Raw genomic sequence first — 24,293 nt, forward strand, 5'->3', positions numbered from 1 at the left:
TTTACTTTTTAAAGTAATATATTTTTCAGACTACAAACACCACATAAAACTATACAAAAGTCAAACGTTGCAAACAACACAAAAGAAATCCCCAATCATCTTCCCCACTTCCCCATCCAGAGAACGGCCGTAAAGAGTGTGCAACATTTTCCTCCAGCTCCTCCCACCACCATATTGTTGTTTTAGGTTTTTTTTTTTTTTTTTTTACAAAAAATGGGGTCATTGTTGAAGCATGAGTCTCAAAATAGTCAGGAAAAGTTTTATACAAAGAGTGTGAGCATGTGTCAAAGTTTAATTTTAACTCATGAAGGAGGAAACCAGCAGGATGGTAAAGTTAACTCAAAAGAGGATGTGAGAACTGGTATTTATAAACAGTCAGTTAAAAAATAAAGGATTGCTAAAATAATATTGCTAAGTTAGAATCAAAGCTGATTAATGCTCAAGAGGGCAATAAGAACCAAAATCGTGATGTCTTCCTTAGGTGGACAGAAAATGTCACTGCATCAGTTTTACAGAATTGTACAATGACTAAATCCTCATCAGTTATGCTAAATTATACTTCTCTAGGCCTAAAGAGTCAGATGACACCTAAATAGGTGTGTTGGAAAATGCTTTCAATGTGACATTAAAGCATCAAGTAATCATCTCTTCCCTTTGTATTAATTTCCTATGCTGCTTTAATAAATTACCAAAAACTAAGTAGGTTTTCTTAAAAAAATATTTTCCTAGTTATGACACTCAGAAATCCAAAACCAGCTTCATAGGGCCAAAATCAAAGTGTCAGCAGGGCCTGGCTCCTTTTAGAGGCCTTACAGGACAATCTATTTCCTTGTTTTCATCCTAGAGCTTCATTTCTCAGTTTGTAGCCCCTTCCTCCATCTTTTTTTAAGTGGTTGTCAACATATTTTCTTTTTAAATTAATTAACTAATATTTTCTTGGCTGCCCCACCATGGGGTCTTAGTTCCCCAACCAGGGATTGTATCCGTGCCCCCTGCATCAGCCAGGTGGCACTAGTAGTATAGAGCACACCCGCCAATGCAGAAGACAGAAGAGGCTTGCGTTTGATCCCTGGGTCAGGAAGATTTCCTGGAGGAAGCAATAGCAACTCACTCCAGCGTTCTTGCCTGGAGAATCCCATAGACAGAGGAGCCTGGCGGGCTACAGTCCATGGGGTCATAAAGAGTCAGACACGACTTAGCACCCCTGCAGTGGAAGCATAGGGTCTTAACCACTGGACCACTAAGGAAGTCCCTCTTTCTCCATCTTAAACCCAACATTATAAAATCTTCAAATATCTCTGCCTCCATCTTCACATCATGTTCTCTAGCATACCCAGATCATCCAGGATAAGTTCCTATTTCAAGACCAACTGATCAGCAATTCTCCCTTAATTCTCCTTGGCCATATAAGATGGCATATTCACAAGTTCTGAGGATTAGGACAAGGAGATCTTTATGGCAGAGCAGTAAATGGTGGGCATCACTCTTCCTATCACACCCTTGTTTCCAAGTTTGAGTAATTCTTCATAACCTTATCCTATACACTTTGTTCTCCAACTTGCTTTTTTTTCACCTGTCTTTTCACTCAGCACATGCTGTATACACCTACATGATTCTTAATGACTGGATAGTATTCCAATTATGGAGTTGCAAGAATTTAATCTTTTCTCTATAGATGGAAATTTAAGTTAAATAGTTTTTCATGGAGACAAACAGTGCCTCAATGAATATCCTTATACATATTTCTCTGCACAATTGTGGCCATGTTTCCATGAGGAAAAAATTCTAGAGGTTAAAATTCTGAGACAAAAAGTATGCCATGTAATTTTGACAAATACTGACAAGTGACCTTCTGAAAATTTGTGCCAATACTTTACTCTCATACCAGTGATATGAAGGTGCCTGTTTATCTCCAACATTACTTATACTCAATATTTTGGATTCACTTGTCTTTCAGCATCTATGTAGCTCTTTGAGATAGCTACATAGACTCTGCAGGCACAAAATAAGAGTTTAAAAGTTGATGAACAGAACTGAAAATTAGTTATTGTATTTACTTAATATACTCATGGCTGAATTTATCTTTGTTACATCCTCCTTGCTAGGCTTCTTTTTTTAATTGAAGTATAGTTGATTCAGTTACACACATGGACACACATATATAGATATATTCTTTTTCAAATTCTTTTCCAATATAGGTTATTATAAGATATTGAGTATAGTTTCCTGTGCTATACAGTGGGACCTTGATGTTCATCTATTTTATATAGAGTAGTATCTATATGTTAATCCCATCCTCGTAACTTATTCTTCCCATTAGAACAACGCAAATCCACGTGTACAACTCAGAGGGCTTGTCCTAACAATAACACATTGGTAAGAGAGCTAATATGTATAAGTGTGTCTTGAATATTATAAAGTGCTATTCAGATGTTATTTCCATATATGGAAATGTGTTTTTGCAGGTAGCTTTCATATCTTACACAGACTAGCCTTGCTATTTCCCAGATTCACATGGCATTTGCTTTGTTGCCAAGGCCCATAACATACTTTCACAGTGCACCGCAGTTTCTAAGGCCTGAAGTATATGACTGATGGTGCCAGTCTTTCAGGAGGAAAGGCATAAAATTGTGGGCATATGCGTCCTCTGAAGACAGTAATTGTGTGGCCGAATCAAACTGACCCCATTTTGTTAGCTCTTAGGGCCAGAGTCCTACTCCCTCCCCTCTCGGGATGACTTAGCTTCAGCCTACTCACTAGGAATGCACCCAAGCCAGTTGAGTTCCCTATTAACTTTTAGCTTTGCCTTCATCTGATATGAAAACTGGAAGGATACTTTTTGCTAATCTGGATGATTAATGATAATGAGACTCCTTGGATGGGGAAGGAAAGAACCCTGGTTCCCATAGGTGCAAATGTGTGTCTTGCTTGGTAGCCAGATTCTGTTTTTAGCTTTGATCCCTTTTCAACTCCCCCATACCCCTTTCGGGGGCAGAGTGGAGCTGTGAATATCCCTGGGTCATTGTCCACCAGATCCTGACTATGCCCACAGTAAACTTCATAATTGCACTTTATGGAGTTGCCTGCTTCATTTTTCGGTCTTAAAGTTCCTTCTCAGTTCAAAGGATATAACTCAGTATCCCCGCCTCCCAACAGTAATAAAGCCCAAAAGCAAAAACTTCAGAGAAGGAGGATCTCCACTCTTGGGAAATATTTTGGAGGGTCCAGAGTCAACTGATTTTGTACTAAAAGATTTGTCAGAGACAGAGCCTTGTGGATTTAGATGGACTGTTTGGGGGAGTACCCAACCCTACAGCCATTCACCTCACCCTATCCCAGGAAGTAGTAATCAGTTCTGTAAAGCTAAAGACTATGGCCTTGTAAGGTGCAGACATGAGGAGAGTTAGCTGAAAGAACACTCAAGGTTGACCTAGACTCTCAGAGCTATGACAGCTCCTGGAGGGGTGTTATTCTGTAGTGTCCCCATCCTCTAGCATGTTCTGGGGGTCAGTTTCTCAACAGCAGTAAGGGCAGTGTTGGCCCGAGAAAAGTATAAGAGAATGGGCTTCAGCACTCCCCTGCTCTGATTGGTTATTTCTGGAGGAAGTGGTCATACAATCCTGACTGGAATTGCTCCCTCCAGTTTTACTTCCACAACCAGGATCTGGAAGGTCTGTGTCTAAGAACACGATTCTCTTCACCATCCTTCCCCTCCCCACCCAACCCCACTTCCCAACCCTCTCAGTCTCCCGCCTACAAGCGCATGTGAACACCCCCTCGGTTTTCCTCCTAGGCTTCTCAGGACTTGACCCTTCTCTAGAGTGAATTGAGTGGTACCCCTTGATAAATATTTGTGAAAAAGCATGCTTGATATAAACCCAGCCATAGCCCATAAACTATTCTTGAAACCACTAACACATTAAAATAATTTCACAAAGGACCTAAGAGGACTTAGAAGTTTACATCATGATCAAGAGTATAAGGTCTGGGGCCTGAGTGCCTAAGACTGAATCCTGGTTCTGCCACTATCTGTGACCTCAGGCAGGTCACTTCACTTTTCTATGCCTTAGAATCTTCATCTGTAAAATGCGGAATCACAGTACTTACCCTCAAGAGAGTTGTTTTGAGGATTGAATGAAATAATGCATATAAAGCACCATGCCAGACATATAGTAAGTGCTCATAAATATTAGCTAGCATTTAATTCTCCTACCGTGCCTCATGGTTCTACGCCCATAGTCTTTAATATTGACAACTATTATTTATTAATAATACACTTCCTTAATATGTTCATTTGTCCATACTTAGCCTACTGAATTTTCAATGACATAAGAATAGTTGTTGCTACAATGGTCTACCGTTTCCCCCCGCAATTTTAATTCTGCACTCCTTTTCCAAGGTCCATTTGCTGGCCCCATCTCTGCCTCCTGTCCCACCCAGACTTGCCCCTACAAAAGTACCCTGTGTTGAACCTCCCTGCCACCTCCCACCCCTTCCTACCCCTCTGTGCTGTTACAGAGCTCAATATTGTAAAGCAATTATCCTTCAATTAAAAATAAAATTTAAAAGTACCCTGTGTTGCTTTAAGATTTCAGAAGGTAAAAAGAGAGTCATCAAAGAAGTGTTTGTGGATGGAAAGGAGCACACTCCTCTGCTCTACTCCAATATTCCACAGGGCATCTCCTGGGCATCTATAAGATTGCTGTGGAACAGAAAGGCCACCACCTATAGGAGGTTCTGAAGGTCCATTTGTGTGATGTATCACTGGTGTGTCTTCTCTGTGGAAAACATAGTAGCTGGTGTTTCAAGTGGAACTTGCTCCACAATCTTCACCCTAAACTCTGCATTCTTGGCATATTAAGTCACTGAGGATGGAAAGGATTCATGCAGGAAAATAAGTCTAGTGTGGCGTGAGCCACATTTTGCTGCCCTATATATCTCCACTTCAGCTCCAATTGGCTTGCCTGGGTCAACTGTGTGTTTCTGTGTTCTTATAGCACCTGATCCTTAAGGAGCTGACTCACAGGGCTTTTCTAGACCAAATTATAGCTCCACACTCCTCTTGCTCTTAAATAATGGAAGGCACATTAACCACTGGGAGAAATTATTGCTTGAATTCCAAAGAGGCAGTGTGTTCTTCTGGAGATTTGGTAGGCTATTTCTTTCAAATTTACCTTGAATAACAATCAGAGGACAGTGGTGTGTGCTTTTTATGACGACCACCTCCATCTCCATCATGAAAGATGAGGATGAGGAATGAGGGAGTTATGTTGAAAGAGGAAATCTCCACTTCTCAAAAGCCAGTCACTTTACTCTTCCCCAAAATAAGTATCCAATCCTTTCAGTCCCAAACAGTGGCTGAAGATGGCAAAACCACATAAGACATGTCAGGAAATAGGACAATTCTGGCTCACGCCCTGCTGCTTAGCAGAGGGAGTTCTTCCAACATTAGATAAGAGGAGGAGGAATGGCAAAAGATAAATTCTTGCCAAGATCCCAGGAGTAAGACTGGATGAGAATGAGGAGTCTTAGGTTAGATTGTTCACAATTCCTCACAGCACTGTGGTGGGCACAACTGACTCATGCTATTAGTTCATCTTACTTTCTTGGTCTGTTGAGGGGCAAGCATTAGTTAGGTAAATGCTAGGATACCCAGTCCCAATTGTCAGTGGTCACAGAAGCTTCATATCCTTGGTGATGTTAGAGGCATCCAGCTGACTTTCTCATCAAAATACCCAACTCATATGAATGAAACTTACTCAGTCATATCCAACTCTTTGCGACCCCATGGATTATACAGTCCATGGAATTCTCCAGGCCAGAATACTGGAGTGGGTAGCTGTTCCCTTCTCCAGGGGATCTTCCCAACCCAGGGAATGAACCCAGGTCTCTTGCATAGCAAGCGGATTCTTTACCAGCTGAGCCACCAGTGAAACCCAAGAAAACTGGAGAGGGTAACCTATCCCTTCTCCAGTGGATCTTCCCAATCCAACTCATGTGAGATATAAACGTTAAGATACATAAGGAAGAGAGATCTGCATTCCTCCACTGGGGGTATAGGAATGAGCAGATGGTTGATAAGCACATGCTCCTTATTAGAAAATAAAATCTTGTGGGCAGAAAGCAGTACTGATGATGATTTAATGTGATCTGGTTTTCCTCCTCTGCCTTCACTCCACCTTGGGGTGTTAGCCACTCTCCCAACCCCAAACAACATAAAGGCGATGTCCTAGGTATTATTACCTCTCTTGTTCTCTGAAAAATATCAATCAACAAAATACCGAGGAAAGTAGGAGACACAAAGCAATTTTCATTTCTTCCACACATTGGAAACATTTTCAATTACAGTTCAGCTTCTCTGAGATCTATATCAGTGTTGGTCAAAGAGCACAACAAAGCCAGGTTGGAGGGAATCCTTGATAAAGAGGCAAGAAGTAAGAGCTTTGGCTCAACCACTCCACTTAGCACAATGGAGGCTCATGCAGGTCCCTGAGATAAAGAGTCATGCTGCTTTATGCCTTGAATGACTCCTACTCTGAACTCCCTCCTCATAGTGTGTCTTTGAAGGGCTGCTAGAAAAAAAAAAAAAAAAGATCCCTGGTGAATGATCACTAGTAAAGTCTTAATGGAGAGCTAAGTCACTTGGACAGCTCTTTCAATAGTGGGGGTTTAGCTCTTAATCACTGTTTCTCATTGGAATTGAAAGACTCCAGTCACATTCAAAGTTACAGGTTCCATATTAGTCAAACTGTTTCCTGGGCAGTACCCATAGCTGGTAAGCAGTCACATTCTCTTTTCAGTCGCGATATATTCTGGTGGGATTCTGAGTCATTCAGTCCAGTCCACAGAAAGCTCAGTAATGCTCAAGGGAATGAGCAGAGTTTTAAGGTCACAGAGAACCTTAGATGCATGGATGTAAGTTATCTCACAGGGCAGCCAGACAGCTGACCAGGGTGGATGGAATATGAATGACATCTCTGACCCTCCCAGATATGTAGTAGTTACCTTGGTGTTCAAACATAGCAGTCAATCTTAAGGAAATAAAATCTATTTGGGGGCTGCTCTTTCTTCTGATAGGCTTACCAGAAAACTCAAAAAAATATCCTGGTGGATATTCACCCAAGAGCCTCATCATCTCCTTCAATTCTACAGTTGGTCTTGGCATCCCTCAACCCATCCCCAAATATCGGAAAGATAGAATCAGACAATGCTTTGCCTTGCTTCGGCATCAGCAGATGGCTCTGGGTTCTCAACCCTACCCCGAGGGTGTCGATGGGTGCATACACAGTGGAGGTAGTCCACTACATTGTGGGTGAAGAGTGAGCGCAACGGATGCAGGTACTGGAAGAACAGGAGCATGAAGCCAATGGAAATCAAATAAGCAACAATGAGCTGCAAGGCAATCAAGGAATGACAGTAATTCAGTAACACTTTCACTCCAAAGAACTTAAAAACCAAGACCATGATCACATTCTCTATCAATCTCACACTATAGTGCAGGCCCATGTGTCCCCAGTTCTGACCTTTCTCCACAAGGTCCCTATCTGCTAACTTCAACTGCAAAGCTGACCAGCAAGAGAAGTTGATGCCAGCGTAGAGGACAGTGACAGAAATCAACACCACCAGGGTGCCCACTCGGCTGAAATTTTTCTCAATGTTATTGGGCATCTGGGCACCACTCCTCCAGAACTTCAGCCAAGGCTCAAAGAGGATGATCAGGAAGTTCAGCAGTAAGAAGGGCACAGCTTTCAACTTCAAGGTGGCTGAAAAGAGCACGAGAATCACGAGGCGGGAGGTGATCTCCAGTGTCCGCCAAATGGTGATGCACAGGACTTCTAGTGGCCCGAGGCGAATCTTGTATTCATCGTACTTGATCTGGATAGCCAACATGTTGCAGAGGGTAGCCCCATAGGTGACAGATATCAGGGAAAAGACTATGAGCACCACTGTGAGAAAGAAGAAAAAAAACAGAAACGACAGGCAGTCAGTGTTGATGAACTTTGTACTCTGACCCAGAGATCCAGAGAGACGACAGGCAAGACTTGAGGGCTTAATGAACACAGCTGAATGAACACAGCTGTGTAAACCAGGAGCATTCACAGAAAAAAATGGAAATTAACTATTTTTGTGCGATAGGGACTGTAGCAGTTTTTGTTTTTCTACATTTCTCTAGTTTCTAAATTTCCCATGAAATTAGAAATGTACATGTACTGTAATACTTTAATAATCATATAAACATACAAAGTAAATGTTTTTAAAAAGTCAGTCTCAAAACAAGCATTGAAGGCTTCCCTGGTGACTCAGATAGTAAAGAATCTGCCTGCCATGCAGGGGACACAGGAGATGTGGGTTCGATCCCTGGGTGGGGAAGATCCCCTGGAGAAGGAAACGGCAACCCACTCCAGTATTCTTGCCTGGAGAATTCCATGGACAGAGGAGCCTGGAGGGCTACAGCCCATGGGGTCACAGAAGAGTTGGACACAACTAACACTTTCAGAACTAGCACTGAGAGGTCAAGCAGCATCTACCTGATGAAACCTGAGAAAACAATGCTGGAGGCAGAGAGAACTCTATCTGAAAAAAATCCTGTCTTAGGAGACTCAGGGAGAATGCCTTTGGTTATAGAAGTCCCTCCTTTGAGGAATATCTTCTTCAAGGAAGTAATCTTGTTTGTGTGTGTTTCTAGAATATAAAATATATCCTGGAAATTCCAAGAGGGCAGAAAGGGCCATGTCTATTTTGTTCACTGCTGTATCACCAGAACCTAGCACACTGCCTGGAGTATAGTAGGTGCTCAACAAATGTCTGTGGAATTAACGAAGAATTCTGAATTTAGAGAGGCAGAATAAAATACCTACAATTAGAAGTCCTTGGTTCAGCAGTACAGAAGCTTGTGCAAGTCACTGAGTATCTATGTGCCTCAGTCTCCTAGGTCACTGAGATATTCTAGAGTTGCTTGTATTAATCACCAGCAATGCCAGTTCATCACATCAGTGGTATGGTTAACTTCTGGAATCCCCAAATTTCTGGCAGAGTGGTTTTTTTTAAAAAAAAAAAAAAACATTTCCTAGCCCATAACATCCATATCACTGAAGGAATCAGTATGCTCCCTAACTCGCTCTCCTGAGTCTTAACTCCAGTGACCCTTTCTTTTTCTTCCTTCCTTTATATCAGAGGATACTGGTCACTAAGAAAGATCTAGTGCTCTCAAGGAGAATGAGAGGCCCAAGTGTACTCATCCAAAAGAAACACTGGAGCTTTCTGTTCTCATAGAAACACTGGATTCAGGGAACTACAGCCATTGAAATGTCAATCTAATCTTCAAGAGATGTAAAGACCTCCCCATGGAAAGCCAAAAAGAAGCACAGCTTTGTTTCCAAGATCTTTTCTAGCTCTAAGTATAGGGTTGTGGTTTCAAGTACTGGAATGGGAGACTCAAAGTATCTACTCTTAGCTTTATTTTTATTATTTATAATTTTTTCTAGCTGTACTGGGATATAATTGACATATAACATTGTATTAGTTTAAGGAGTACAAAATGATTATTTGTTAAACTCTTAGCTGTATAAACCACCCTCAGTGCCATCCTCAAGAGTTGATGCTCTTTATGGAGTTTGGAACTTCAGGGCAGATGTATAGCTGGCCAAGAGTGGTGATGCTTTCCCTTAACTTAGAACTCATTTGTTGATAGTAGTGTAATAAAAGGCAGAAAGCTTGATGCTTCCAATTAATGTAAAAACACCTTCCATCTGTCTCCCTACAAATAGACACATGCCATAAGAGCTCATAATACTGCTAGTGAATTTGCTCATCTATGCTGATCCGATGGCCTCCCAGAGCAAATGGAAAAAAAGAGGGGTAGCAAGGAGAAGATAGGAGGGTGGGTGAAATGAGGAAAAGTGAAACCAAAAAGTAGTTTACAAAACCTTAAGAGAGAGGGTATCGTCAGAAAGTTTTTAATAGGAGAAATCACCAAAGAATTGAAAATAAGGCCTTGCAGAAAGCTTCTCCTACAACCTTTGTACAGTGATACAGCTGGGCTTCCCTGGTGGCTCTGTGGTAAAGAATCTGCCTGCAATGCAGGAGACCCAGGTTTGATCCCTGGGTTGGGAATTTCCCCTGGAGGAGGAAATGTCAACCCTCTCCAGTATTCTTGCCTGGAGAATCACATGCACAGAGGAACCTAGCTGCAAAGAGTCAAACACGACTGAGTGACTAACATTGTTACTTCATAATTAGAAACACAGGTTCTAAAGGTGGATGTCCTAGATGCCAATCCTTTTTGCCATCCATTAGTTATGGAACCTTGGGGAATTTGTTTAACTTCTCAGTGCCTCTGTTTTCTCATTTTGTAAGATGTGGATAATAACAAGTATCTTACAGCATTGCTGTGAAGATTTAAATGAAATAATTACATTAGAGAAATCCCTGGAACATAGTAAACTCTAGCTGCTAGCCCCTATCATCATCATCACCATTCTCTATTTCCTAAAGTACAGGAGATGCTTTTTTTTTTTTTTTTGTAACATTTCTTTTTTTTTTTTAGTTTTTATTTTTACTTTATTTTACTTTACAATACTGTATTGGTTTTGCCATACATTGACATGAATCCACCACGGGTGTACATGAGTTCCCAAACATGAACCCCCTCCCACCTCCCACCCCATATCATCTCTCTGGATCATTCCCGTGCACCAGCCCCAAGCATCCTGTATCCTGCATCGAACATAGACTGGTTTCTTACATGATGGTATACATGTTTCAATGCCATTCTCCCAAATCATCCCACCCTCTCCCTCTCCCTCAGAGTCCAAAAGTCTGCTCTACACATCTGTGTCTCTTTTGCTGTCTCGCATACAGGGTCATCATTACCATCTTTCTAAATTCCATATATGTGTTAGTATACTGTATTGGTGTTTTTCTTTCTGGCTTACTTCCCTCTGTATAATCGGCTCCAGTTTCATCCATCTCATCAGAACTGATTCAAATGTATTCTTTTTAATGGCTGAGTAATACTCCATTGTGTATATGTACCACTGCTTTCTTATCCATTCATCTGCTGATGGACATCTAGGTTGTTTCCATGTCCTGGCTATTATAAACAGTGCTGCGATGAACATTGGGGTACATGTGTCTCTCAATTCTGGTTTCCTTGGTGTGTATGCCCAGCAGTGGAACTGCTGGGTCATAAGGCAGTTCTATTTGCAATTTTTAAGGAATCTCCACACTGTTCTCCATAGTGGCTGTACTAGTTTGCATTGCCACCAACACTGTAAGAGGGTTCCCTTTTCCAGGAGATGCATTTAATTTACATAGGCACTACCCTGATACTTAGGAAATTAGGTGATTCAAAAACTGATAGAACACCTAGACATAGGCCTCACAAAAATGTGTAAGACCTATAACAAGAAAATGATACAATTTTACTGAAGTATATTTAAAAATGTTTAATGAAATGTACCTCAGTCAAATTGTATATAGTTGGCCGTCTGCATCCATAGATTCAACCAAACATGGATGGAAAATATTCGGGAAAAAAATCCAGTAAGTTCCAAAAAGCAGAACTTGAATTTGCCATGTACTGGAAACTATTTACATAGCATTTACATCATATCCATAACTATTTACATAGCATTTACACTGTATTAGGCATTATAAGTAACCCAGAAATGATGTAAAGTATACGGGAGGAAGTACACAGGTCATATGCAAATATTACACCATTTTATATAAGAGATTTGAGCATTTGCATATTTTGGTATCCATGGGGGGGTCCCTGAAACAAACCCCTGCAGATACCCAGGATTGACTGTAATTTTCTTGCTAGAGTTCTTACATATTTATGGCATAGAGTGTAGTGATGTTTCATGGAGGCATATTTATCTCCAAACTCATCAAGTTGTACACATTAAATAGGTAGAAGTTTTTGTCATTCATACCTCAATAAAGTCATTTCTAAATATTAAATGAAATGGAGAGTTCAATTATCTTCTAACATGAAATTGACTGACCCTGCAAAACATGTAAACTCCCTCCAAAATAACCTAAATAACTGAGTGCAATCCCAATCACATTCTCAATAAAATGCTTTTTTTTCATTGTTATTGTTTGGCTTTGTTTTGTGTTCTGGCGGGGGAATTGACAAACTGAAAATTCATTCTGTTTGGAAGATCAGGCTAAACTGCTCAATCAGATATGAGCTGTGAAGGGCCTTTGTAAGAAAGGCACAAGAACTAAAAGCAATAAAGAATTTGAATACATAAAAATTCAATACCTCAAAATGCCAGAAAATACTACAAGTATATTGTCCCTTACATATAGTGTGCTGCACATCTCTTACATGTATGACATATACATGCACATTTAAATGTGTGTATGTGCACACATACAGAACATTACACAAATGTATACATACATACTTATTCACAGCTGGGAAAAGATTAATAGGCAGAATACATGAATAGTTCATCCAAATGAATAAGGAAAACACAAACATCACACTAGAAAAAGTGAGTACTATATATAGGTAAGAACAGAACATCCAACCATGAAATGATGTTCAGCTTCATTCATAAAGAAAAGTATTAAAACAATTCTTATAATTATACAAGTAGTTAGCTTAAGATATAAGGAAACAGGCACATTCATACACTTGGGAATACAAATTCATGCAACCTTTTGACAGTACTGATGAAATTCTAAACATGCCTATCTTTTCTCCCAGCAATTCTACTGCTAAGAAGTTATTCTACAGAGTCTCATTCCAGTATACAGACACTTTAAATAAAGATGTTCAAAGGAGCATAGTCTGTAATCAGAGAAAAACTTTGCATGGAAAAATTATAAATAAACTTTAATCTTACCAACAGAAGATTAGGGAAGTAAGAAAGAATGGTTCAATTCATATAAAAGAAATATATAGTTTATTTATCAATATTATCATATGTGCATATATAATTATTATATATGTATATATAATTAACTATTGAAGAAACATTGGTATACTTTTGAAAAATCATGTTGCTGAAAAGAATGTTTAATACAGCCCTTTTTAGGCAAACATATATGGGTCATGTGCTCAGTCATGTCTGACTCTTGTGATCCCATGGACTGTAGCCTGCCAGGCTCCTCTGTCTCTGGGGTTTCCCAGGCAAGAATACTGGAGTGGGTTGCCATTTCCTTCTCCAGGAGATCTTTCTGACCCAGGGATTGAACCCACGTTTCCTTCATTGCAGGTAGATTCTTTACCATATATGTGTTTATATTTACACAGAAAAAAGAAATCTGGAAGGATATACATTAAATGGTAAACAGATTACCTTTGGGAAATGAGATTCTCTCTCCTATTTTACATATATTCTGTACAGTTTTGAATCTTTACCATAATCATGTCTAATTTTTATAATTAAAAAAAATAAGGACCCAAAATAGTAATACATGATCTTGGTGAGAAAGAATTCAAAACATATAAAAGGGTATAAAGTAAAAGCTAAAAGCCAGGTGACTGCTCATTTTCACTCCCTAGAGGTAAATCATTTCTTGCATATCTTTGTAGAAATAGTCTGTGCATATACAATTACCTGCAGGCCATTCGTTCTGTGCCTGTATTACTTTTATAATGCATAATATTTTAATTAAGTGATTTAATTACCCTCAAAATTCTCAGGAGGAATCATTTCCAGAGATTTTTCTCCCCAACTACTGTCAATTCTAGGTATGCAAAAAGCTTCAAGACCAGCAGAACTTCATGAACAATTCTTAGTAGAGAATTCTTTGAAACATGCGGCTTTGTGAAGCAGAGTCAACACGTAATAATAAGGAAATGGTCCAAAACTGTACCCACAGCTGTACCAGCTCAGGCCCAAGTAGATGAAGCTAATCTCAGGCTGTTAAATCATTAACAGTACTTTATCTCAACTTTTGAAAACACTGACTCACACTTCATCCTCTGCTAGAGGCTTACTCATCCCAGGATCCCTCTTTTACAAATGGGAGATTAAGACAGTGACCTCTTTGGTAACTTCTTCTAAAGAACACAGAGAAGGTCAGAACTGGGGCCAGGCCTGACCATCACCAGTATTCAATCCATACCCTTTTTCTTTCTCCCCACTGGAGATGGAAGGAAGGAGTGATTCAATCAGTGATTCCCAAAAGTGGCTGATCAGAATCAATCAGAGTACTTTCAAAAAATGCAGATTCCTGTATTAACTGACTTAGGTCTGAGTATGGAATGTAAGTTATAAAAGGAGCTTTCACCCAGTGATTATGTTTTCTCATGATCAGAATATTAGGGAAACTCTTATTAAAAGGCAGCCATCCCTATACCAACCAACCAAACACCCTCAATACAATGTAAACACGGTGGGTAGGAAAAATGTCCTATTGGCTGCTGGTATTACTCACTTCTGGGTCCAGAGACAGTTCATCTATGGTGTTAGTCTAAATACCTTACCCAGGTTTAAGAAATCTGGCAGGCCTGATATCTGGCTCTGCAAGTTGACTACTGGTGCTGTCCAACAGAAAGTTCTATAATGACAATACAGTAATCACGAGGTATACATAGCTGCTGAGTACTTGAAATGTGGCTCGTATGACTGAGGAAATACACTTTTAATTTTAATTTAAATAGTCACAGGAAGCTGGTGGCCAGTATACTGGACAGTTCAGGCCTAGATTTCTAAGACGCTTGATTTCAGTGGAACCCACCCTTCGCCTGATCCCACTCACCTCTACCCAGGGGGACCTCTGCAGAGATCAGAGTCACATAGAGCTGATAGGTCAGCTGGGGCACTGAGCCCAGGAAGGCTTGAATCTGTGACATACGTTTGTAGGCATTGCGGTGCATAGCCAGGGTCCGGATGGAGTGGCCCACCTCCCATTCTATCAGCACCTCCTCGCCATTTATTAGCATCTTCTTTCGGGTGAGGCTGACATAGGGCTCCTCCTGCCCCTCTTTCTTCCACAGTGTGAGGTACTTAATCATGGCCTCCAAACATCTGCAGAAGTAAAGCATCATGGGAACTTAACTAAAGCTGTCCTAGGAAAGGAATTGGTGGTGAGAGGAGATAAATAACTCAGGAAGGTTGTGCTACTTTTTGCCATTCTTTCACTCCTGTTCTACTCAATTTTCATGAGTCAAACAGCTTCTTGAATCTAAATCTTTAGTGTTTATTCGGTCATCAACCAACCTAAGAATACCAATTCAGAAGTATTTGAGGACTTAGAAATTGCTTTGTCTCCTTACTAATAAGCCTATGACAGAAAAATGACTTGAATACAAAAACATTAATAATGTGTTGAGAGAAAATGATGAAGGTTCCAAAAGGCTCTGGTTTTCATAACACCTTAAGTTCCTGAGGAAAAATGTTGCTTATTCAAACCTTTCAGGTTCATAATCAGGTCTTTTGAGCTCTGCTTTTTCAAGACAAAGCCCACAGGTATAACTGTCTCAGCCAAAAAGTCTTGGAGGAGATCTGGGGGAAAAAAAAAACCTCTCAAATACACAGGGATGCTTATAAATCAACTATACGCCAATAAAAAATTTTTTTTAAATAATTTAAAATATACACAGAGCTCCTCGCCGGCGGCCGTGGGAAAAAATAAATAAATAAAATATACACAGAAAAGCCATTTAGCAACAAAGGTAATTAAAAAGACTTGGCAACTCAGAACCCAATGTACTATATACCTAGGGAACCTCAAAAGACCTCTTTAAAGCTTGTTCTGGGGGTCTCTTGCCCTGTTAGGGAACAACAGCCTTTTAAACTTCATTCTTTCTCTACAAAAGAGGAAAATTTTCTTTGATTTGGAATCCCCTCCCTCCACTACACACAGAGAAATGAATGGAAACTGTGGACTATTTCTTATGATAAGTTGGAACAGTTGTGTCAAAATTTAAGCTGTCTTTCCTGACAGGCTGCTGCTGCTACTGCTGCTAAGTCACTTCAGTCGTGTCCAACTCTGTGCAACCCCATAGACGGCAGCCCACCAGGCTCCCTGTCCCTGGGATTCTCCAGGCAAGAACACTGGAGTGGGTTGCCATTTCCTTCTCCAATGCATGAAAGTAAAAAGTGAAAGTGAAGTCGCTCAGTCCTGTCTGACTCTTAGCGACCCCATGGACTGCAGCCTACCAGGCTCCTCCATCCATGGGATTTTCCAGGCAAGAGTACAGGAGTGGGGTGCCATTGCCTTCTCCGTTCCTGACAGGCTAAGGGCTATATTTATCTCACACACTGCCCTTATCACATAGTGGGCATTTGATAAATATTTGCTGAGTAAATAAAAGAATAAGAAGGAAGCAAAGAATACAGAGTGAGAAGTGATGGGAGGAGAAGATGATAATGGCAATGAAATATAACAGAAAAAGAGACCAAAGACAAGTTCAGAGATCTATATCCTCTCTAGACCTCTGGCTCCTAATAGGAAAGAGCATTGGCTGGCTGCCACTCTCCACAGGATCTCTCTTTTCTTAAAAATGTTTATTTTATATTGGACTACAGTTGATTTACAATGTTATGTTAGTTTCAGGTGTACAGCAAAGTGATTCAGTTCTACATATACATGTATCCTTTTTCAAATTATTTTATTTAGATTATTATGAAATATTGAACAGAGTTCCCTGTCCTATACAGTAAGTCTTTGTTGGTTATCTATTTTTTAAAAAAAAATATTTATTTAGTTATTAGGCTTCACCAGATCTTATTTGTGGTTTGTAGGAGCTAGTTCCCCAACTGAGGATCCAAACTAGGCCCCCTGCATTGGGAGCACAGAGTCTTAGCCACTGGACCACCAGCGAAATCCCAGTTGCCTATTTAAAAAATAGTAGTGTGTATGTCAATCCCAAACTCCCAATTTATCCCTCCCCTTCACCTTTCCCCTTTGGTAACCATAAACTTGTTTTCTAAGCCTATGATTCTGTTTCTGCTTTGTAAATAAGTTCATTTGTATCATTTATCCACAGGATCCCTTTGACATCGGTGTATGTGTGCCAGCTTGAAGCATGTAGCTTGAAACATCCACACTGTAAGAAAAACTGAAATCCAGCAGAGAAAAAGATGGAAGGAGAAAATAGAGAAGAAAAAAAAAGCAACTTCCTCCTTTCAGGAAAAATGCATATGTGCACTTCCAACAAAAGATTTTAATTTTAACCCAAGCCCATCAATGTTATTGCTGAATAAAATATTGGGGGGGTGGTTGCATGAAGAATCCTGTTCCTGCTTCTACTCTTAAGGCTATTTTCTGGTTTATGTAAGCATGTTTGCCTTGCTTATAAATGGCACAACATGAGAGTACATTTTCACTTCCAGAGCTATCTTTGCATTTCATATAAGAAAGCCAGGCCCTCCAAACACCTTCATGTGCCTAATAGCACTAATCAAGTTCCTACCTACCTAAAAAAGTAACTTGACTTGAAAATAAGCATTATCAAGGATATGATCTATGAGCTTTTAATTATTTTTCCTGGCTGTAGGGTTAGCTGACTGAGATTATAAATGCTTTCCAATCATATCTAGTCGAAGTTAAATGATAAAAATTAAAGAGTACTTGAAACTATGGATGGGCCATAATCAAGATGGCTTGGGAGGCCACAAAGCAAAGAGAGAAGTCAAAATGGGGAGCTGGGGAAGAACTTACTGAAATTTGCATCTTCAGGAGGGAGGGGACACATGTATGTCTATGGCTGATTCATGTTGATGTATGGCAGAGACCATCACAATATTGTAAAGTAATTATCCTCCAGTTGATATAATTTTTTTAATAGCGCTTGATTTTAATTCAATAGATTGCATTTTAAAAGGGAGAGAAGAATGGTTTCCTTGCTCCTCTGATGACATCTCTAAATGACATCTTGATTCCAAGCTCAAGATAAGGTCTTCCTTTCACAGCTTAACTTCAAAGATTTACAGCTGGAAAGTACCTTTAGATTACCTAGTCCAGAGCTTGCATAGGCCAGCTGAGTCACATCTGAAGAACAGCTGTGGCTTGTTTGGCTCAGACAGTGTTTTTATTTAATTACCAAAATCATTTGTCAAAATATTAAGTCATTCTATTTCCCACAAAATCCTGTCCTGAGTGCTTCTCCTGAAAAGTTGGAGCCTTGGCAATACTGGGTCTGAATTCCCACAAGGAATCAACGAACTGGAGCTGTGGAGCAGTTGCCTCCTTTAGGCTTCTCTTGTGGACTCCAAATTGCCACAGCACTCACTACTCTCCATCATTTCTTTAACAATGAAACTGCATTTTTATTTATCATCACACATGAAGCTACTGTTTTTCTCATACTTGTCTTGCCTTGCTCATTTATGATACTTGCCTGGCCCCTGTTAAGTGTTTGAGTTTGAGACCCATGATCTAGCCCAAGCCATTTATTTTACAGATGAAGGAACTGAGGCTCAAGGCATCTTCAGGGATTTCACCAAGGCTACATAACTAGTCAATGACAGAGGGGGCGAGGGGGGCCCACTAGATTCCAGGTCTCCTGAATACCAGGCCACTGTTTCTATTGATGTTTCAAATTTTCACTGATGGAGTATAATCAATTCCTCTCCATTTAAATATGTTGATAAAAATTTTCTTTACAGAGTAGAGTTGCATCCTTAGCCAGTTCCAGACTGTTTATGTCTCTGATGATGAAACATCTCCCCAATCGCAATTACATCAACACTGTGACCCATATTCCTCAGCTGACTGCAGGTTTCTGCCTCTCTTGCAATCAAGATAAACTTGGTCCATTCTTTCCTACTGACCTCATAAATTTTGCAACATCTATCTTGAAAATCCCGTAGCATCCAGATGAGACTTCTGATGCGGATGCCTGTCCCCCTTAGGATAAGGCACATTCTTATCCTTTCAAAGCAATCAGAATAGAAAGACTCAATATTCTTATATTGTGCTACAGCATCCAGACAGACAGTCTCCCTTTGCCCCTTCTAACCGTGTACCTTTATTGCAGAAAGATACAAGGGGATCAACGGGGGACCAATAAACTGCCAGGAAACACAAACCACAAAGGGCTGGGGTACCAGATGAGCACAAATGGCTTAAAATATTTCCCAGATGTGAAATAACTCCAGAAAATTTGAAAATAGCAGTCACAGCAGCCCAAGCAGCTCAGGGTAAAGAAACTGAATGTGAGATGGGATGGAGAGGGTAAGGAACTTCCACCCAATGTAAAGAGCATCTAAAAGGTGGGGTCAAAATAACATACTCCAAAGCTATGGCCCATGTTCACAAGGTGATCCCATCAATTGGTCTCAAATTCAGATAGCAAACATTGTCAGATGAAGTCTTATTAATGGTACCAAACATGGTTTTGGAACACAGGTACACGCCACATGTTCATTGTGATGGCACTTAAGACTGCAGATAAGACTGTGGGTGGCCGGCAGGGAAGTCAAGAGTGGGAGGGAATAGAAGCATCGATTCAATTAGAGGCACAGTAGCAGTCTTAAACAAATATTAAATTCATCCTTCTCTGCACAGTTGGGGGGGGGGGTAGAGAAGGAGGGAAAAGATGGAAAAGTTGCTCACCTGATAACAGGTCCCAAAAGGATTAGATGCATAAACAATGATAGTGGCTTGTCTTTGGCCAGGTCTCTGTGGACAAAAATGAGGGTCAACTGGACCATGATGGATGAAAACATAAAGAAAGAAAAGGTGTACGCCATCCAGTAGGTTTCACTATTCTTCCGGTAGATTCTAACCATATACAAGGCAGATGCTGCCTCCCCACAGTACAAAAAGGTGGAGAAGAGGATGCCGAATGGAAAGGTAAATCGGGGGCTGGCCCCGCGGATGACATCTTCCTCCAGAGAGGATATGGGCTCCACGTTTGGCTCTTCGGGAATTTCAAGCACTTGGTCCATTGTCGAGGTTCCAACTGTTGGGGTCTGGTTTTCAAAGCACTACCGCCCCTCCCCCACCCCCCCAAAGAACGTGCTACAGCTGCAGTCCAAGCGTTGGTGAGGAAAGCTGTCAAGTCCAATTGCAGAACGGAGATCCACTAGTTAGGGCAGGAGATTCCTCTCTTCTAGTCTCAAATTAGGCTTGTTGGAGTTTGAGAGGAAAGATCCAGGAGTACCACTTTGAACTTGACTCTTGATTAGGCCGGGATTCCAGTCGTCAACACACGTGCTGTGGAATTTGGACAAGGCAAAAGCAATCATCTTAGCGCCCAGTCAGGGGTCCAATTCCACTCGTGTAAGGAGCCATGGGAACTGCTGTTTCGGCGGCGATTCCGCCTTTCGCAGCCTTCTAGGCAGCGGGGCAGGCCGGTCTGTCTGGGCACCCACACTCAGCAGCTGCTCTCGAGGAGCCCTGACCAGCGTGCTGTCTCAAATCGGCCGAGAACTGAGCCAGGGCAGAAGTGGGGATTGCAGCCTGAACGTCCCTTCGGGATTCAATTCAGTAAGCAGGTACCTAGCTATTGCTAAGCTGCGGCTGTTAGCTCACCTGCTCGCGGGCGCTCTCTCCAGACCCACGCTTAAGTCAAAGGTTCTCACGTCGGCTTCTCGGATTCCCCAAGCTCCGCGCCCAAGGCAGCCCGACCAGGGGCAGAAGAAGAGTCACAGCCCCGTCCCCAAGCGCAGTCACCAGGGAGCGAAGTGCCGTGCGCGTCCGCTACAGGATCCAGAGAAAACGGGAGGGGCTTCTTTTCCACCAAGAAACTTTGCTAGCGAAAAACACGACGTGCGGGGTGCCAACCCAGCCGGACAAATGTCGCCAAACTCTTGGGGGCCGTCTGCTGTCGGGGTCCTGCCGGCCCGCAGTTTCAGCTGCGAGAGATGGGTGACTTCAGGAACTAAGGCACACAGAGGGCGGGGGTGAGCAGAATAGGAGAGACAGCTGGGACCAAACCAAACCAGTCTGAGACTTCCAGGGCGGGCAGATGAAGGATGCTCGGTGCGTAGAGGCGCAACAAAAGGGGGCTTGGGCCAACCTTCAGAAGGATTTCTTATCACGACCGACCCCCGAACCCTGGAGGGGGCTACAGCTTTCTTCTTGCTCCAGAGCAGCAGACGCCCTCTTCGACCCCTCCCTCCTTAACTAGCTCGCTCCCAGAGTCGCTCAACCCACGCGGTTAAGCAGGTGTGTCTCTCTCGGCCTCAGGGTTGATTCTCCCTAGGTCCTATTGCCCTCCAGATTTTGTTGCTGTTGGGTGGAGGACAGACCTGGGAAGCAATCGGGCCATAGAGTTTCCTTTCCAAGCGAGACTGTATGTAGCAGAGGGGAGAAAGAAAAAGAGGGGGTGTCAAGACTCAAGGTCAGCCCACCGACTCATATTATATGCCTTGATTTCTCCACTTGAAAAATGAGGCCAAGGTAGGAACTTTAGAACGAACTTTCAGGTCTTTGGTTGGAAGGTTCTGAAGAGGTGCCAAATTATAAATAGACTGGAGAGGAGCCAAGTGAGCTGTTACAAAACTGAGAGGGGTGTCTTAAAGAGCTCTGAGAATTGCCTAGATTCTTAACAGCAATCCTCCCCCACCTAGCTGAGCTTTTGTTTTTGTGCCTTTATTTGCATAATTCTAAACCCCAGGGAAAAAGATAAAACATCTGCCTCTTGGTATCAAGACAAATGTAGCAGAGCCTTGCTACATTTTGCTGCAGGAAGTCAGTAAAAAGAATCTAGGTGAGGAATGGCCAAGTCACAGCCACCAGCAGGATGGCCTGGAGAAAGGCTAAGTCTGGCTGTGGTGGTGCTTTCTCAACATTCCTGTGATTGCTGCCTCCTTCCTCCAGGGCTGATCCAAGCACAGATGAGCTTCTACAAGGTTGTTGCCTTTTGAGACACATGTGGCAGTTGGGTTAGCAGACTGATCCTGCCTCCTTTCTGTTTCACAAGGTGGGTCAACAGTATCAGAGAACACATCACACATAGGGTTGAGGAGTTGGGACTTTCCAGAAGGCACCAAATTCTTTGCTAACAGTATGTGGTGTGCAACTTCCTGGGGGCTTCTTTGGAAACCTTTCCCAAGATGAATCACAAGTAGGGTGACAAACTCTTCCATTTGCTGAGTTGATCACCCTAACATGGGAGACTGAAGCTAGGAAGAACGTAGAATCCCCATGTTTTTCTTTTTAGCCTTTCCTCCTTTCCTGTGCCCTTCATAGTGTTAGTCATTCAGTTATGTTTGACTCTCTGTGACTCCATGGACTGTAGCCCACCAGGCTCTTCTGTCCATGGAATTCTCCCAGCAAGAATACTGGAGTGGGTATTCCCTTCTCTGTCCATTCCCTTCTCCAGGGGATCTTCCCAACCCAGAGACAGAATCCTGGTCTCCTGCATTGTAGGAGCCATCAGGGAAGCCCTGAGCCCTTGTCACTCCCCAAATATGCAAATCTTCACTGCCTTCTTATTTTTTTTCTGTCTGACATTTAAGGCTGTCTATAATCATCACACAATTTTCCTCTCCAGCTTCATCACCCACGTTACCCTGCCACACCCTTTGCTCCAGTCCAACAGGTTTTCTCACTTAATCATACTTGCCTTGCTGTCTCAGTGCCTTGTTGAGGCCATTTACAACCCCCTTCACTCTTTTCTTCATTAGTCCAAACCCTAACCTTCTTTCAAGGGGCAATTCAAGCACTCCCTCCTCTAGGAAGCCTTTCCTCACTTCCCATCTCTCATTTTCCCCTCTGTTTTGGTGCTACTGGCATATACTCTCCTGTGCTAGTCCTTGGGCTCTTTCTGTGTTTGCCCTGCCTCCTAAACAGAAGTGTAGACTCAGGGAGGGATGCTCAATTAATATTTATTGTGGTTCTTGTTGATGACAGTGATTAACAAGTGGTGTTGATGATGAAGCTTCCTCCCCATGCTTCCTCCAGTAAAACATGCAAGACGCAAGCACACTCATCTCTAAAAGTTGCAGCCACTGTAGCTAGAGCATAAAGTCCTGTGGGAACACCTACCGGCTCAATCAGCCATTCAGTTCACAGAGGATGTCAGCACTTCTCAGAGTTCCATTTTTTGGGGGTCAATCCCACAGTTTAGCACAAAATTAAAAATTGTTTCAAGTATATAATTTTTTATTTCACCACTAAATTACTCTAAGTTCCTTAAAGGCAGAGATGCTACTGTTACATTTCTTTGATTCCCCCAAGGCTGGTACAGACCTGTAAATCTCCTGCTCTCTGAGCCCCCTCACTCCCCAGTGTCTCTATTTTCAGCCCTAGGATTCTGTGGCGCTTTAGGTCACTAAATCCTCTGGTCTCTTATTTCCTTGTTCCTTTAGCCCTGCTGGGAGAAACTGAGAATTTGCCCTGTTTCTCTCTAACTCTCTTTCCTCTTTAAGGCAATCTCTAGACTCCAGCCCTTTATCTTAAGACTAGAGACGCTGGAAATGCTGATATTTGTGAGACTACTGTGGCCCTGGGAACCCCTTCCCCATTAACAGCATTGATCTCCTAACGACTAGCAATCTGAAGTGATACCTCTGGGCTTCCCCCTGAGAGCTAGGCTGTGTTCAGGGGCTTGGTACAGCAGGAAAGGGAGACTCAAGATTTGACTCCTCACTCCCCCTACCTCTGACTCAGCAGGAACAGAGAATGGGTCTAAAAGCCATTGAAAAGTCCTTGGCATATTTATTAGTTTTCAAAACCCCTCTGAATGACATAAGGCTCAGGGATAGGTTTGAGCTTGCAAAGCCACTGCAGCCAGAGCTGACTCATAAGAGGTAGCTGCCATCCATGACGGAAGAAGAGAGAAAAGAGAGAGGTGGGTAGGAAGTGGCTGATAGTCCAGTCTCACAACACTGTCTGGTGGGAGGTGATGGGCAAGGCCTGTAGAAGCAGTAGTTAGGATGGAAGAATGGCTTCAGTTTGGACTGTCAGAATCCTGAAAAGATATGTAGTGCAAAATCAGTCAGGTATCCTCTGGGCCTTCTCTTTTTTCTCTGAGTTCCTTGAGGACAAAGACTTGATTATCCTATTCCAGGCTGCTGCTGCTGCTGCTGCTGCTAAGTCGCTTCTGTCGTGTCTGACTCTTGGGACCCCATAGACGGCAGCCCACCAGGCTCCCCCGTCCCTGGGATTCTCTAGGCAAGAACACTGGAGTGGGTTGCCATTTCCTTCTCCAATGCATGAAAGTGAAAAGTGAAAGTGAAGTCGCTCAGTCGTGTCCGACTCTTCGCGACCCCATGGACTGCAGCCCACCAGGCTCCTCTGTCCATGGGATTTTCCAGGCAAGAGTACTGGAGTGGGGTGCCATTGCCTTCTCTGCTATTCCAGGCTACTCCCTCATTATCCATTTTCCAAAGTGGCTTCACCATTCTACATTTCCATCAGCACTGTGT

General features: G+C 42.1%; 1 protein-coding gene across 2 annotated transcripts; it reads right to left on the bottom strand.

Annotated features, from left to right (window-relative positions):
• Positions 1–6,123: 6,123 nt before the first annotated feature.
• Positions 6,124–21,064, bottom strand: XKRX (XK related X-linked). Of its 2 annotated transcripts, XM_060407953.1 has the most exons (4): positions 20,452–21,064; positions 19,531–20,133; positions 14,728–14,996; positions 6,124–7,946 (listed from the first exon to the last, which is right to left on the bottom strand). In XM_060407953.1, exons 2-4 carry the CDS (start codon positions 19,863–19,865, stop codon positions 7,201–7,203), a joined length of 1,350 nt encoding a protein of 449 aa, XP_060263936.1. In that variant the 5' UTR covers positions 19,866–20,133; positions 20,452–21,064; the 3' UTR covers positions 6,124–7,200. The 2 variants fall into 2 exon arrangements, with proteins under 2 accessions (XP_060263936.1, XP_014960609.1); XM_015105123.4 differs by having other exon boundaries at positions 19,531–21,064.
• Between the last annotated feature and the right edge of the window lie 3,229 nt (positions 21,065–24,293).

This window comes from Ovis aries, chromosome X (assembly GCF_016772045.2).
Source record: "Ovis aries strain OAR_USU_Benz2616 breed Rambouillet chromosome X, ARS-UI_Ramb_v3.0, whole genome shotgun sequence".
Lineage (NCBI taxonomy): Eukaryota > Metazoa > Chordata > Mammalia > Artiodactyla > Bovidae > Ovis > Ovis aries.